At 41.3% G+C, this 17,535-nt stretch overlaps 1 protein-coding gene across 4 annotated transcripts in view; it reads right to left on the bottom strand.

Moving 5' to 3' along the window:
* LYN (LYN proto-oncogene, Src family tyrosine kinase) overlaps nucleotides 1–17,535 on the bottom strand; it is a 54,417-nt gene that overhangs the window by 23,303 nt on the left and 13,579 nt on the right. For 2 of the 4 annotated variants that reach the window (XM_074577053.1, XM_074577049.1), the window contains exons 2-8: nucleotides 9,449–9,585; nucleotides 8,219–8,267; nucleotides 8,020–8,125; nucleotides 7,571–7,669; nucleotides 7,362–7,465; nucleotides 5,709–5,858; nucleotides 4,251–4,403 (exon numbers count right to left, since the gene is read on the bottom strand). In XM_074577053.1, the coding sequence (XP_074433154.1) occupies nucleotides 4,251–4,403; nucleotides 5,709–5,858; nucleotides 7,362–7,465; nucleotides 7,571–7,669; nucleotides 8,020–8,125; nucleotides 8,219–8,267; nucleotides 9,449–9,580 (793 nt within the window). In that variant the 5' untranslated portion in view covers nucleotides 9,581–9,585. The remainder of the gene's footprint in view (nucleotides 1–4,250; nucleotides 4,404–5,708; nucleotides 5,859–7,361; nucleotides 7,466–7,570; nucleotides 7,670–8,019; nucleotides 8,126–8,218; nucleotides 8,268–9,448; nucleotides 9,586–17,535) is intronic. The other 2 variants (XM_074577050.1, XM_074577051.1) reach the window with 1 other exon arrangement.

Raw genomic sequence — 17,535 nt, 5'->3', positions numbered from 1 at the left:
CTGGTGTTTCAGGTATTTATTTTGGAGTTGATTGTGATTATTTTGACAGAGTAGTAACCTGGACAGCCAGGTTGCCACTAAACTCGCATTGGCTTAATCAGGTCAAGCTGTGACATGAATTTATAACAGACAATAATGAGGATGAGCATACCATTCCAAGTCCTATGAGGAGAGGCTGAGGGAGCTGGGCATGTTTAGCTTGGAGAAGAGGAGGCTGAGGGGAGACCTCATTGCCCTCTGCAACTACCTGAAAGGAGGTCATAGAGAGGTGGGTGTTGGCCTCTTCTCCCAGGTGAATAATGACAGGACCAGAGGAAATGGTCTGAAGTTGCGGCAGGGGAGGTTTAGATTAGACATTAGGAAGAATTACTTTACTGAAAGAGTGGTCAGGCACTGGAACAGCCTGCCCAGGGAGGTGGTTGAGTCACCATCCCTAGAGGTGTTAAAGAAACGTCTAGATTTGGCACTTTAGGGCATGCTCTAGTGGCAGAGATTGTAGGGTTTGGGTTTTTGTGTGTGTGTATGGTTGGACTCGATGATCTCAAAGGTCCTTTCCAACCATGAAGATTCTAGGATTCTATGATTTCTGACCACAGCTCCAGGCCTGAAGATGAAACAACTTTGTGAACAAGCCTACAAGAGGCAGCTTTCTACTTCCTCTGCTTTCACAGTATTTCCCTGCAAGGTTATACTGGGAACAACCTGTTTGAGCTACAGAGGTATGGCACTGTTAGAAGCCAGATAATGTCTCAGGCTGTTATGACTGCAGGAGGTACAGTATTTCCGAGATGCTCACTGGGGAAGAGACTGAGGAACAGCAGCTTCTCCGCATCCTATTGTATGTCAGCACATCACTCCTCCTTCACCAACTACAGCTGTCACTCAGCTGAAGAGCAGAGGAATGCAACAGTAGCTCCACCTCTAGCTCATCTCCATACAGCCCATTAAATGTGAAGGCAAAAAAGCACAGGCTGCAGCTTTCTAACTGCTTCCGTGGTGCAGGGCATAAAATGTGAACACCACTCTGCCATGCTGGTTTTTTTTCATCTATCATGTCAGCACAGCTGATGCCCAAAACACACACATAAACACTGACTTGGTATACTAAAACCAGAAAGTCTTTATAAAATGTATAAAATTACACATTGCTGTAACGAAGAGAGAAATGAAATGCACTTGGAAGCGATACACAAAACACACAAAACTGAGAAATCGATGATCCTTCATAGCAAGTTTTCTCTCTGTAGAAGAAACTCTTCACAGAGCTGGAGGAGAGTCACCTGCCCACTTTGTAAGTAAGTGACACAGATTCTCTGCATAGGTCACACAGGAGCACAGCCGAGAGCTTGGGGGACATGGGGGTCTGCTTTTTGTTCCTTAGTCCTCCCATAATATAAGCTGACTCCCTCCAAAATGTGCAAGAGGAAGATGTCAACTTGGAAACCCAAAGGGTACTTATGGACAAACCGGAAAGAAAAGACCATAAAAGATATGCTGGCATATCTTCATGATGCAGTAACAGTATTCTCTCTGTCTTCCCATATATCACAGAATCACAGAAGGGTTGAGGTTGAAAGGGGCCTCTGCAGGGCATCTGGTCCAACCCCCCTGATCAAGCAGGGCCACCTAGAGCTGGTTGTCCAGGACTGTGTCCAGTTGGCTTTTGAATATCTCCAAGGATGTTCCAAGGATATCCAAGACTCCACAACCTCTCTGGGCAATCTCTGCCAGCACTTGGTCACTCACACAGTGAAAATGGTTTTCCTGATCTTCAGAGGGAACCTCATGTGCTTCAGTTTGTGCCCATTGCCTCTGGTCCCATCACTGGGCACCACTAAAAAGAGCCGGGCTCCATCCTCTTTGCACCCTCCCTTCAGGTATTTACATACATTGATAAGACCCCCCTGAGCCTTCTCTCCAGGCTGAACAGTCCCAGGTCTCTCGGCCTTTCTTCACAGGAGAGGTGCTCCTCCCTTCATCGTCTTTGTGGCCCTTCACTGGACTCTCTCCAGTAGCTGTTTCTCTACTGGGGAGCCCAGTTCCTCCAAATGGGACAATGTTCCCTCTGAAACCACAATTCCAAGTACCCTTTATCAAGAAGAAACGTAGGTAGTAATTAAACCATGGAACGCTATTTCTCTCTAATTCACACTATGGCTGAAAAATCATTTTGCTCTGTATGAGGAGAGACGTTAACAACCCGCTCTCTAATCAGGAGAGAAACGACGAGGTTATTTCTCCGTACCCCTACACAGCTCCTGATGCCCCTGGTTGATCATTACAACACACAGTGTTTGCTGACGCCCGCCGCTGCACAGCTGACCTAATACGTCTTTTCCAGCTTCAGCTTCCTTGGTTCTAAGATTAACCAGGCTCCTGATTCGAGAGGGCCCGCGCCATGCAAATCAGCCTCTCTCGCTTCAGAAAGAAAGCGGAGAAGAGGAAACACAGCCATCGCTTTCACAGTACATTAATTTTTCTCACAGTGCGGCAATTCAGATGCAGGGGTTAGGCCCAATTTAGATGTTAAAAGAATGACACAAACAAGAGGAAACATCTTGAACCAGAAACACCCTTTTAAAGTTTTACGCCTCTGTGTGGGCATGTGCAGAAGTAGTCACTTCCCAAAATGATTTACATTTTTCAAGCAGGCAATAAACTTCTGCCACTAAGTCTTTCATAGTGTTTCAGTGTCAGTTAAACATTTCTTGGCCTGTTTTATTAGACAGAAAAAACCTGCACAGTGGCTGACGCTTGTCTTAACTAGTATGTAAATTGTCACTCGTGTATCATAGCTAGAAGGTTTCTTAAACCTTTTCTTGTGAAGGCAGATAAAAGGTTGAATTTGGCTATATTATATTACAGAGATGCGTTGCTTGCATTTTTAACATGATTTATGTCAAAAGATTGCACCTATGACTGGAGTAGAGCTTTCTGATTGACGCTATAGCTGTGTGTGGAATTTGCTACTCAAACAACACTCCTCTGTGCTCTGCTTTTCTAAAGGAGAGCGTCTCTCCAACGCAATGACATTCCTGTTAGCCTGCTGCACTCCCGAGCATCATCAGAGACCCCTTCATAATTTTACATCTTCTAGTAAGTTTTGGGATATGCTATTAAGTTGCTCAGAAATGTCTTGCCTATAGCATCTTGTTTAAAAAATAAAGCAAAACAAAACAAAAAAAGCAACTAAAAAACCCCATTCCATTAATAATTTTATAACTATTTTAATATAACCTCCAAAAAGGAGTTCAGGGAAGGGTTGAGACAACCATCTAGCCTGAAAAAAACACCATCATGAAGACTCTGGGAGAAAGGTATAGTTTACCTCAAATAAGATGGTAACCATTAACAAGCGTGTAAGTAATGAATAGCACACAAAACCTGCAATATGGAACCCAAAAGAATACTCAGATCCCTGAATAGACAGCATTTCAAAAGCAAGAGGATTAAATATCTTTGCAGACATGTGATTAGAAAGCGGTCATAGCCCCTTGCCGCAGGAGCTCACTGAGGCTGAGAAAATAAGATTGTTTATAAGCAAAGCTAATTATGGTTATAATAATCAGTGCTATCGTTGTTTGCTGGGTATATATCAACATTTTCAACTTGTAAGTCTTACAACACTTTCATTACTGGGGACCTGCATGATAGTTCAAGGCAGAGGGTGATCAATTTCTAATCTTCTTACTACATAAGTCGCCTACTTTCTCAGCAGCATTCTGGCGGGTAATAATCTTGGATTAAGTGTCCCCGTTTTTCACCCAGTGTGGCAGTCCCATGCATTATATTGCAGCCTCTTCTTTACCAAGAGACAACGAAAACTCTATACATAATTCACCAAAAGACATGATTTCTTTCTATTTCCAGTTCTTTTCCACTTTCTGATTTGAAACAAAGTTCTGAGATGCCCACTGATTTTGAGAGTCAGGAGTCACATCTTAATATAACCTTCTACTTCCCCCACAAAACACAACCAAAAAAAACCCTGTTGTCTTCAACCCTCTAAATTACAGTGCTTACTCAGTCATTATTTTTTCCTTTAAAAGACACCAAAGGATTTCTTCCATGACGTCAGATATCTTCCCCCTCCCAAACCCCCTCTCCTCACAAGAAGGTATATTCTGGCCTTGACTTTGCGGATTTACAAGGTTATCGGACCAAGTTCACATCCACTCCTATTGTGAATGACTCCGAAATGACACTTCTTTCAGCAGATTTAAATGCTCTTTCCAAAGGAACGAACTTACCCATCCAGACTTCTCCAAACTGACCAGCTCCCAGTTTCTTCACTAATTTAATTGATTCCCGTGGAATTTCCCATGCATCTTTATCCCATGGTTTTTGAGGCTTGGGACTAATACAAGCTTTCTCCAACTTTCTGCATAAGCCATCTGATTGCTCTGTTTTTCAAAGGAAAAACAAAATAGGAAGTCTGTTACACTTCTGTTCCTCGTGACTTGAGACAAACATTACTTAATTGCAGGTGTGCACTGCACAAAATAATTTTCAAAATAATCAGGTGTTTTGATGAAAATGTAACCTTTCTGGTGCTCTCACTTAACTTTAAGCATCTCTGAACTGAAATTTGGTATTCCGATACAAATTTAATAAAGAAGTGTCACGTGCATCTGGTTACTATCAGATTATTAAGGGTTTTTTAGTACAATTCGTACCAACTAAATAAAATATAAGATACGTTTACTGTCAGTATGTTGATGATGATGTACACTGGAGTCAGGCTTGGAACCTGTATTCTGAATTTGTCATTAAATTTTCGTACAGCATTGTTTCAGACGCATGTGCATGCAAGCATAAGTAGGTCACAATTAGTTTTTCTCTCCAGACACAGAGCAGCTACAACTTTAATACAAATGTAGAATAATTCTCAGGTTTTCCAGCTGTGCCAAAGAATTACCACACATGTCTGACAATTCAGAGAAATCTCATAGCCAAGTCTCAATGCGGCTTTGAAAAATCACTACGTGATTTTCTGTCCTACATTTTTCATCTCTGTCTTCCCAGTTACAAGACTAAAACCACATATTTTGGAGCTACCCAACAGGAGGTTTTGCAGAATGAAAAGTCACTTTCGTAGCTAAAACATAGGTAGAAACTTGTCCCTTCCTCCCCCGGGCCTTTTTTTTTTTTTTTTTTTTTTTAAAATAATGAATGTATACATTCTATGTGGGTACAATTTTCTTTCTTTGAAGTCAATGGACTTTTACTTCCTTCAAAATGCCTTTCACAATAAATAAACAAACAAACAAATAAAAAAAATACAGGAAAAATAAAAACAATTCCACATCCAACACCGCAAGAAGATATTCACAAGTCTATGCATATTTCTGCTAATTGTGAATGCTAATTTACTTTCAAATACAGAATTTATTTATTTACAATGCAGTCAATTCTTACTGTAGTTTCACATCATCATAACTTTGATGAAGTGTTTTAAAAAGCTATTCTTTACTTCACAGTGGTATGCTGCAGAGCAAGCAGTGTTAGGTCTGATTATGATAACAACGTTACTTGGGTTCCAAGCAGTTTTACTTTATCTTTGATAATATGCATGCCTGCGTTATTTAGGAAAAAAAAAAAAAAAAAAAGATGAAAAGCTTTGAAACAAAACAAGAAAGCATTTCTTTTCCTTTACAGGAAATAATGGCTGTATTCTATTAAGTAATCCACAAACTCATTCAACTTACTTTGATAATGTTTGATCATATCGTTGATGTTGGGAAAAGTTATTCTAGGAGAGATGTAAAATCCTCCATTGTCTAGACTCCTAATTTTGTAGTGCTTAATAACGTCGCCGTGCTGTGGGTCATAGTCTCTTATGGAGAGAGAATAGCTGCCTGCGGAGAAAGAAAGAACGATCATTAAGAGATAGCAAAAGTCTACAGCGTCCACATATATACAGTTGAGCCTAACAAAATCACCTTTTTGTCTGTTTTTCTTTTTACTCCCTCATTTCCTCAAAAAGCATTTTGCAATCAACAGGAGGAAGTTGGCCAATAGCCGGTTGTGAACTGGTCACCAAAATGCTTACAGTCACACTTTTCAATCTTATTCAACAAAGCTAGGAGTTCCATAAGCCCGACAGCTCCACGTCCAAAGCCCACTTCTGCAGCAGGTCCCCCCAGCTAGAGTGGGAAAACAAGGCCAGGGCTGTCACACTCCTCAGGCAGAAGCTGGAATTCAGAGACCAGCATTTCGGAAAAGGAAGACGCTGGATGTCACAGACCAAACAAAAGGGTACCTTGGAGGTGGCTTGAGGCACAGAGGAGGGAGGGCAGATCTCTTAGTCCTAGGGAGCCTAACCTCCGCTGACATTTAAGATGTGGCAGCAGAGCATCTACCCTCAACTACAGAGCTCTTCGTTTCTTCTACTTGTACAATTCTTGTCCATTTTCAACTGACAAGAAACCACCTCAGCACCTTCCCTCTCCCCACACACAGATCCAGTGACAGAAGGGGATAGGAAGAAATGTTTTGGGGGTACTTTGTCTTACTTTCAGCAGCCAATGTTGAATTTAGGAGTCTTCCATTGAGAACTTCATTTAGGAGTCTTCATGTGAGAGCACAGAAACAACTATATGGGCCCATTACAGAGAGGTACCTAATCAATGTTAGGGCCAGAAAACCAATGCCTGTGGAGGCGATAGACATTCAATTTGATGAAGGGATTCATGCATCTTTCTCTGGAGGACACAGTGTTAGAGTACCCAGCTGGCGAATCCAGTCAGGCTGTTGTCAGAGTCCAGACACAGAACCTCCTATTCTTTTCTGAAAATCTCAGCCAAAGAGTCTGGAGACTTCACTAAGCTTTACAGTACAAAGAGCTCTGTCTATAGCAGAAACCTTTACCAAAAAGCTTTTGGAAAAAAAAAATCACACCAATCACATGACAGTGCAGAAGTATAAACCCCTTATTATGCACTAAGTACATTTTAAAACTTGTAGCAATGGATACAGACCCAATAATGGAAGACTATAAAATGCAGCATCTGCTGTTTACAATGAAAAATGTCCTTTAGTAAAGGAATCACAAATGTTAGGAAGGGAAAAGATCTCTGCATTCATTCCTGCTACTTGTCAGTGTAACCACACATGCAGACATACACACACACATTTTTTTTTTTTTCCTAACTCAACTTTGGGTGTGAATCTGAAGCTCTCTCTCTTGTCTCTTTTCCTGGTGATTTTCTTATCCTTCTCACTCCTACAGAACTGGAGAAAAGTCACGCAATAGGACACATGAGGACTACGCCACACCCAGTGCCACTTCATGCCAATTTTTGTGAAGACTGACTGTATGTTTTTAATTCAATTCCAAAGTAACCCACCCCAAAGCCTACCTTTTAATGTTTCACTTTCCCTGATAAGGAAAGCTCCAGGACCATTTCCAGGAGCCAGGAGTTGTCTTTCGGCATCTTTTCGGGTTATGTCTTTGAAGAACCATCTGAAAAAAATTTCAGAGAGTTAGAACCATTTCTTTCCCCCACAAAGGATACACCACCAGGGTGAAGAAGTAATTTGCCAGGATTTAGTGCTTGGGAGAACTCACTCTTCTGTTTCCAAGGTGTTTACTTTTGCTACGTAGTTGCTGGGAATGAAGCCTTCTTTCCTCGTTGTGAGAGATTTTGCTCTCCACCATTCTCCCAGCCTGAAAAACAGAAACAACACTAGTATTCACAGGAAAGGAAAATTATAAAGTGTTATTTGGCTTCTACTGTGCTGAGAGCTTCACCCGCGCTGCAGAGAGAAACAGCATCTTTTCTCTGAACTCAAGCCCCCTTCGAAGCCATTGGCTCCACCACATCAATGTTTGGTCGCTGTTGCCAAGGGCAGCTGCCAAGTCCTACCAACAGCTCCACATGCATTTGTGTTTGCACATATAAGGGAGCTCCCTTACCATTAATACACTCATGTTTTGACTAGGATACCAAAAAATTATAAAGGTAATTAGATGAGTCCAAAGAAAAACTACAATACAATCAGTACAGTCATACTTACTCCTCAATAACTTTCAATTTTTCTCCTTTTTTGAAGGACAAGTCATCTTCATGAATGCCATCATAGGGATACAAAGCTACCACAATGACTCCATGCTCCTCTGTTTCTACAAAGGCAGAAAGCCAAAGGCGCGTTTGCATTATTTCGCAGGCTGACATGGGCACAGCACACAGCAGTTAAGATTCCTACGAAAACATACCTTCGGTGATGAACCGCTGTCCTGGTAAGAGCTGTGCTTCTTGATTTGCCTACAATAAAATATGTCTTTAATTAAGCAGTTTTAGATCTTTGCGACAATCTTACATTACAATTACAATTACGTATTATTCAGTTGCTTTGGTATCATCTTACACGCCTTAAATTAAAAGGAAATGCTCCAATCTCTTCCCACCATTCTTCCAAAGATAAAAATACAGTAAGTCCCCACTAGATTTTGAATTGAGCAGCTCAGACCTCGGGAAGTTGTGACACAAGATGTGGGGAGGAAGTTCGCAGCTTTGTGTCATCTGCTGATGAGGATTTATGCAGGGCGCTTTAACAGGACAGTTACTAACACGTAGCTGTCATGCTAAAGAATTAAAAGCACTGTTATGCTGCTAAGATCATGCAAGACAAAAGAAGTAATTAAAAAGAAAAAAAAGTAAATGGTAGTTTGTGATGTGTGTACGTTGACTGAGAGCACGGTGAGAGCACGGTGAGCCCACCGCATCAGCTGGTGAGAGGGGAGAGAAGGGCGGCCCTCACTCGCGGAGGCACAGAACAAAAGGTATCAGTCAATCCACAAAATACCAAACCCACTTGGTAGCCGCCAGGATTCCCCTTCCTTTCTAACGCCAGGCAGCACACACGGAACCACCATGAGGCTGTTCCTCCTGCAGCAGAGTGCTGCTCCCTGTGCCCTCCGCTCCCCTCCCGTCCTTACCTATGTCCCTCGTGCCACGTTGAGTAGTGGCCTTCAGGGAATAAAAGGAAAGTTGACCAGAGCTGGTGAAGAACCGCCCGTGATTATCTCAGCCTTTTTAAACAGCCCTTTTAAACAGAACAATTAACACCTGGATCCCACAGCTATTAGAAATGCAACAGCGATGCTTTTAAAAATGGTTCTAAACTACTTCAGGTTTTCTAAAGTCACCTAGCATTCTTCTACAGACGTAGCTATATCTAGACCAAGCATCTCCAAGGATTACGGTTTTCATGCAGAAAACTATCACAAACATAACAAAGTAATTAAGCAACAAACCACTGATTTTTATTTTTTAGTTCTTTAAGTACTTATTCGTTGAGGGTGAACTGCACAACACTAAGAGCCCAATTGTGTACTAATGATCGTTTGAATTTCCTCATGCACGTGCTTTGGATTGAAATTTAAGTTATGCCAGTCATGCTTTGATCTTGCTACTGGAATTCTCCCCTGAGACTATCTACTTACTGGCCTTTGCTGTTTATTGGACGTTGGATCCCTCACATAAATAGTTCGTTCAGTTTTACGTACTGGTTGATTCTTCAAATCTAGCCCATCTCCATGCTGATTCTCTTTCCTTTTTGATTTTATACATCCCATATTTCCTGTTGGAATAAAAAAGGTGTTAAACAAAAAACATTATGCCATAAACCAAGCCGTTTGCCATGCAATCATCTGGGCTATGCAGCAAAAACCTGCTTCCTTTTAATACACAATAGTCCACGGGGAGAACAACTGAAGGTTAGGAACACACACTGAAAGCTCTTTTCTGCTGCAAAGGGAAGAAATGACTTCTTGTCTCGATCCACAGATGAAGTAAATATTTCAAAATAGTTATTTACCATTTCGGTATTTTCAGATTTATCATCTTTTCTCCCCAATGGCCCCTCTCACCCCCCTGAAACCCCTTACATCTTTATGATACTTCTGTGAGCTTCAGAATAGATATAAGAAAAATGGAATTACTGTAGCGACAACTTATTTCTGTACGTTTTAGAGAAAAGGCTGCTTTGGAAGACGTAGAAAAAAACTCCAGTCCGAATGATGAGAAGTGCAGCTGGATTTAGCGACACCTGTATCTCCCCACTTCATTTTGCCTATGCCAGGCTAGCAGGGAGCTCCCGGTGATTCAAATCCCCATCTTGCATGAGGCTGATGACTTGTGCAGTCCCAGCTCCATGGCAGATACGCTGCTACTGTGACCTTCGGTAATGAATCTCTTTGTTCAAACAGGCCTGTTACGGCAGCCTAAAACAGCCGATGTGTGTATCAGTGACGGCAAATCACCACGCAAGTATTTCTTCTTCAATACAATTTAGAAGGATAATCCTTCTCAGGGTGTGCATCCGTGCTAAATCAGATGAGATACAGCTGTTAGCATCTACATGACTGGAACCTGACTGCTAATCCCCTGATGTAATTACATAGCACTTCAGCAAGCACATATACAACATTATCTCCATATTCCTCCCTCAGAGGACAGCAATCATACTTACTCTTCAAAGAATCCACCATGAATGCTTTTCAAACCTCCCCTTCCTTCCTCTCTCCCTCCTTTCAGGTCAGTGCTCTAATGCTAGGTTCACAGCCACACTTTCCCTTGCAGGCACACACTCTCACTCCCCCCCCGCCCTAATTAATCTTTAAAGCCAGTTCTTTGAAGAACAATGTAAAACCTAGAATGAGAGCTCAGTGAACGTCCGGGCTCAAGTAAACCAGCACTGACTAAAACACAGCTGGAAAAGATAAAGCAGATCCTACCACCCTATACTGCACCCCACCTATACCTTCATCTCTGGGTTAGAAAAGGTCATCATAGTAAACAGTTAAAGTTGTAGAGGTGTCCACCCGCAGACACAACTGTTTCAATGGGACGGTGCCTTACACACCTGTAGGTAGGAAAATTAGCCGGATCGCTCTGGGTTCATATTAAGACTTATACTTTTGTAACAACACTGATAATAATCATAATCCTAACTAAGTATAACAATAAGCCAAGGCCACAAACACTCCCTTGTGGCAGGTCTCAACTTCCCACATCACCTTCATTTAATTTCCCATCCTGCCCTCGAGGAAGCACCACATAACGACAGACGCACTGTCCTATCCATGGGCTGAACGCTGCCTTCTAAAAATGAGAGGAGGGTACCTCCTCACCTACCATTTCTGCAAATTATTTCTCCCCCATTGCTAACAAATCTGGGCTGTCTGTGAGATTTCAGCAGCGATGCAGCGAACTGTGATACGAGCTTAAAAGCAGCATGAGAACTCACTGCTCCCCTTGTTGTCTTCTCTTGAAATAAAAATAAAAGGAATCATACAGAAAATCAATAGGCACTGACCAGGCATCATCATCCCACAGAGGCAGAGAATACAGTTTCCTCTTCTTGTGTGTCAACATTTCAGCGTTCCCATACTCGTTTGAAGGCACTGGGGGGCACCTTCAACCAGGATCTTCCCTTAGAAGCAAACACCTTTAATGCTTAATTTCAGCTTGTGAAAACACCCACTGGAAGATTTTTTTCCAAATTCTCCACTCTACATGGGTTACATACTAGGTGTTTTGAAATACCGAGAAGGATTTTATTTATTCTTTTATTTACAATTGCGGATATATAGAAGAGTCTTGTCCTGCAGTTAATGGTTCACAGGGAATTTCTGCACACTCACAGCCACGCTGGTGTTGGCACGCCCCCCCTAGACATCAGGAAGCCCAGTGTTTAATTACCTGCTGCATCTGCAAGATCAGGTATTGAGCCACCTCATTGCTAACCTTTTTGCTCTTGAATAGTTCTGCTTCTACAGGACAAACAGCTAAAGTCGAGGACATAAGGTAATTTGATCTAAGTTGTCAGCCAAAAATCCCTTTCCCTATCGCTGTAAGAAAGCTGAAGATATCTTTAGAGACTGCAGCTTGCCCAGTGCTGGTGTAAACTCAGGGAAAAGCATTTTTACTCAGATTTTTTTTTTTTTCCTGCAGCTTAAAGCACATGAACAGCTGTAACATAAGCCCGCTGTGAGGTTGTGCCGGTAAGCTCAAGGTTAGCATTTGTTGGTGACAGTATCAACAAGGGATCAGTAATACCACTGTGCAGGTGCCCTGTAGCCCCACAGAAGCCCACTCGGTGCCACGTGAAATCACACAAATGCAGCATGCGAGATAACACATGCGGTGGCACCAAACACAGAGAAGATTCTGAGTCTCATCGTGAAGCACAGGTTTTTGGTTTTTTCCTCATGGAGACGACAGCCCGGGATCCTCACAGGACTTACCTTGGTCTAGATTAGCAAAAAGCCCCAACAGTTGGTGCTGAAGCCCATAGCTGCTTCAAGGGGGGGTTATTGCCCTGTTCACTCCAGTATAGCCCCAAGGACTGAACATTCAGTAGGAGCAAGACCACAGTAAGGGTTTATTTAACGGTAATCCTCACACTGAGACAAGGTCTCAGTCTTGCACTCCGAGTCTGCTCCACAACATGAACAGCCTAGCAAGTGGGGACAACTGCTTCAGGAGTAGGATCCTGATCTAACTAAAATGCTGATGTAGACACATCCTGAGAGTATCAGCTTCTTTATGAAACAAGCTTCTTAAATCTTGCAAAAGAAACATATGAAAAATATGCAGTAATGTAAAACGAATGTTTAGCACTTTATAAATATCAATATAGTTAAGTTTATGACATGTAATTTAACATTTAATTTTCTGACCTTATGTATTTCTAAACAAGTATAGGCAGACAACGGAGACACAGCATAAACAAAGTTGAAAAATAGTTTTTAAGCAGTAGAAACTGGATCAATGAGCACATGTTCTTTTGATACTGTGAAACGAAAGATTTTTGAACTCTTCAAAGAGGCCACAGGATCTTAAATTTGTACATGCTAGCTCTCTGTAAAGCTGTGTGCACTGCATTCCGGACGGCACATTTAAAATTCCATAAGATCAGTCCTATGCCCAAGGCAAACGTAACTCTCTTGGTTTCAAAAGCTTCTGCTCGGTGATTGCTCAGTTCATCTGCAATGCCAGATTTATTAGTTTCCAGTGCAGTATTATACATTTTTACTGCAGTCTAATCTGGGTCTTTCCCACGGTTTTGAACACGGTATCAACGTAAAGATTCATAGGGCCAGTATAAACAGCAAGTACCGATGGGAGAGTTTCAATCAACACCCATTGTAATGGATTTCAAAATACCAAATGCCATATGATTACCAAAGTTAACTTCACAAACATTCAACCATACAAAAAAGAAACTCTGAAGTATAAAAGGTGTATGCAGTGCACACCTTTCTGAGTTTATAGAGTAGTCATAAGGAAAATTTGAAGGGGGGAAGTTCATTCAGGCATAAATAAAATATTTCACTTGGTGTAAAATGTTTATTTGCATAGCTCTCTGTTGCCGTATCACAATGAGCATCACGGACGCGTATTGCGCAGGTATACAGAGAAAAAGAATATGGTAAGCAAAGAGCAATCCAGAGAGGGCAGCAGTGTTAGAAAAGAAGCTATGTTATTGTTTGGCAGAGATAAAAATAATTTAGATATCAGAAGAAATGCTGCCAGTCCCTACTCAGCCGTTTCCCATTCCAACAGATTCGCAACACAGGAGGTATTTCTTTTCATCCATGCTTCTCATTGACTGTCCTGTCCGCACCTCCAGACATGAAATTAATTAAAAGAAACTCTGTATAACACAGCTGCTAACTTTTATAAACAGATAACTAAAAAAGTATCAGCTCCTCTTTTAACAAAGAGCATATTGTATTTCATGGCTAAAAGGCAAGGACAGGTACTTGAGTTGACATTTCCAGCATGGTGATAAGAATCTGAGCTCAGGCAGCCTTTGAAAAGCCAGAGGAGTATCCTAAGAACCATCACACGGAGCCTCTGGAGCAGGTTGTTCCACAGACACCGATTTTGATGCCTACAGAGGCATTTGCCTTGAATTTCCCCTCTGAATCCCCCATTTCATCTTGGGTCTTAATTTCAAAGCAGATTACGGGGGGGGGCTTGTGCAACATTTTTCCAGGGTTAAAAGCTGCTGTCTATCCCCAAAACACTGTTGCTTTTTCTGCCTTTTGCTGTTATTACCAGCCAAGCAATGTGTCTAAAGCCACAATACTTCCCACTGCGAGCAGTCAAGTTTCGTGTGACCGTCGCCCATCCATCCACCACCAGCAGCGTGCGAGGTTTCATTTCCTCCCAGCGCTTATCTTCTGCATCATCTACAAAGCCAATCTCGTTTTTCTTTTTGCTCATGGTCACGACTGTTCTCCTCCCTGTGATTCTCTTACATACAATATTTACCGCGCACATTAGTTAACCATTTTCTAAAAATCCACCTGACGTGTCCGGGATTTTCTTCATCTAAGTTATGTCTTCATGACAATGACTCTGAAATCCTCGCAGATTTTTCAACAGTTTAGCGTGGCTTCATTCTAATCTTTGCAGAAAATGCAAACTTTTAAAAAAACAACTAACATACATAGATTATACTTTGCCTTTTCCAATAATAAAGTAACTTTAAAAAGAATTAGAACAACAACACTGAGTACACAAGCAACTCTATTTTATCAAATAAATATCTGTTGTTCAAAAGGTCAGTAATTGGGTACAGAAACACCAATTCTGTGGGTGGCTTAGACTTTTAACAGATACAGACATATATATTTTAACAGATACATAAAAAAATAATTTGTATTCAATTGCAATGTTTATAAGCAGTAAACTCTTCATTTAAGCCACAACACTTCTTACGCATACATATATAAAAGTTTTTCCTTAGCAGTACAAATAAGAGAGAGAATGCACATTAAGATGTACAAAGAAAAAAAAAATTTAAAAAAAATCAAGACCCCCCAAATCATTCTGAGTCTTGAACATCGTTCTGTGTTTAAGCTTCTGAATCAAAGAACAGGAAGCAATTGTTTACACCTACATATAAAAAAAACAACTGGTTTTAAATCTGGAGCTTTAAAGCAGCTTAGAGAGCAGTGCAGTAAATAATTTTATTTTTTAACACCTCTTTCAAAAATTCAAAAGAATACCTTTTCCCTCCTCCGTTTTAGACTTTTCATTCTGGACTTTAATGTCAGCTGGTACGCTGCTACTTCACAAGTTACAAAGCCCGAGGTAACAGAGTGATGCCTTCACCAGATCTCCTGAATAATTGAGAATGTGAGACTTCTCCGCATCACCCTCAAGGTCAAGGCAGAAGTGTCTCAAAACCCAAACAAACTCAGATGATCAACTTAGATCTAAAACTGCTGGGGAGGAAGAATCGTAAGCCCACTCTGCCCAAGGACACAAGGCTTTTTCAGTACCTTCACTCAACTTTCTACATCACTTCAATCAACTGCTCGAGTTTCCCATTCCATGAAAAAAATGGGAAAAATATGAAATTTAAGGAATTCATTTATCTTAACCTTTACTGCTGACTCTCTCTCTATGTTGACCTGCTTCCACATCATCTGCAAAACCTGAGTGTTGCACTGATCTTCTATACCTCTGTTACTGGGACTGTGAGGAGGGGCATCTCCGAGGGGCCTCGGAAACCTGGGTTCATTTCTGACCCATCATCACACGGTGCAGAACGGCAAAGCAACCTCCAAGGAACCCGGAGGAGAAGTTTAATTTGAGGTGGCAGAGCTCAGCAAAGCCTCATCAGCACTGTTCTATACGTATTTGTGCCAGTGAAGATGTGGTTACCAGACCAGAGTGCGAATAAGAGTGACAAAAATAAATTTTCTGTGGTTGGGACTAATGTGAAAGAATTAAACTGGAGAGCAACTGAACAGAAGTGGATTCCTGATCCTTGGTTGTCTCACAAATGACCACTTTTTATGTTGTTCAGCCTTGTACCTGCAATTCATCACATATATATACAATATGTATTTATATATTTAATAATATAATATACTATATATATACACCGTGAGTCCTGACTTCCTGGTAACTTTCATCGAATTAGATTCTTGCAAACACAGAAATCCTGGGTCAGCTTTCATCTTGGGCTTGTTTCACTTCCTACATCTTGTTTTTGCACTGGAGACCAACTAGGGGAACTTAAGCAGTTTGTCCTTCCCTCGCCTTTCTGCTGAAAATGCTATGGATGTCTCGGTCACTCCCCGTCTCATGTACTTTAATCTATGTTTTTTAAATTTAACTTATTTCTATAGGTCCAGATTACATCATCCATATGCCTCCCAAACTGAATTTATCCCTCATATGATACGCATATACATGGGCGTATAAAATTCCTGCCACGTGAGAAGCAGTAGTCCTTCTGACAGCATTTTTTAAAAAGGAGAAAATTTGAGGAATTCTTTAGCTGCTTTGATCTTTTGGGGGGAAAAGGTGAGACAAAGCTGAAACAATATTTTGACATACATATAAACAGGCAAAGAAGAGAAACAAGTTAATCCCTAGTGTAACCATCAAAACCCAAATAGTAGTGTTGTGGAAAAGTTTGCAACAAGAATGTTACTGTGAGATTTCCTCAAACTTACTCTCATTTAAGTCAAACCCTCAAATTTTCCAAGGGTGCACTTCTATCAGAGCAAGGTAACAGTGATATCTTGTTTATCACAATCGCATCGTACAAGCTCAGAAACGAGTTTGCCAAGCTCCATTTTTACAGAGGTTAATGGGTGGTGGTAAGAACAAAATATTATTGCTCACTCCACTTGGCTTAGAAGCTGTGTCCTAATTCCCAGTAAGCACGTTTTGGGGACAATAATGGCATTTAGCCCTTCATCCTCTTAGGCGATTAGGAAGAAGTCACATCTCTTTCAGTCTCTTTTCTAGGCTTTAAAGACCAAACCCTCTCAGTCTTTTCCATTTCCACTGGTTATCCTCGGAGCCCTTCTCCACATCTGTTTCAGTTTGAACTCACCCCTCTAAAGGGCAGGAGGCTGGAGTTGGTCGGGTGTTCCAAGACGACATTCAACAATGCTTTGCAAGAAATAATATTTCTATTTCTTCCATCTACAGAAATACATCACCCAATAAATTTCAGCAATTAATTTATTATCTTCACACTTCCATCAATCATGCTAGCCTTTATAATCCCCTCGTGATCAGTTAAGGCACTCAAGTTTGTTTCATTTTTCATAATGACAAACTGTTGTCACAGCAGATTTTCCTCTCCTGTCTCCAGTAGCATGACCTGGCACCCTGATATTAAATTTCTCCCCATTATTTTGCCAGACCGTTCTTTCTGCATGATGCTTTCAGATGCCCGTGTGTTTGTAATACTTCCTAATATCACAAGGGGACTCCTTATTTTTTCACTGCAAATGACGGTGTTAAAAGAAAAAAAAAAAGGTCTTAATGTAATGCTAATGCAACATTAGGCAACAGAGAGTGGTATTGCCAAGAGTTTGGGGAAGTGCAGCAGACAGGCACCGCCACCCTGTTCAGCTTCTTTCACGGTTCCTTCCTCAGCAATTGTGACCAAGACAAATTCTATTTTGTCCATGCTACCTCAGATTATTTTTTAGGGTCTTCCTGTATCAGTTACAGAAGGTACCACGCTGTCACCTTCATGCTCTCC

The sequence above is a fragment of the Larus michahellis genome, chromosome 2 (assembly GCF_964199755.1).
Source record: "Larus michahellis chromosome 2, bLarMic1.1, whole genome shotgun sequence".
Lineage (NCBI taxonomy): Eukaryota > Metazoa > Chordata > Aves > Charadriiformes > Laridae > Larus > Larus michahellis.
The sequence above is the reverse complement of the archived record's forward strand: the minus strand, read 5'-3'. Positions and strand labels throughout refer to the sequence as shown.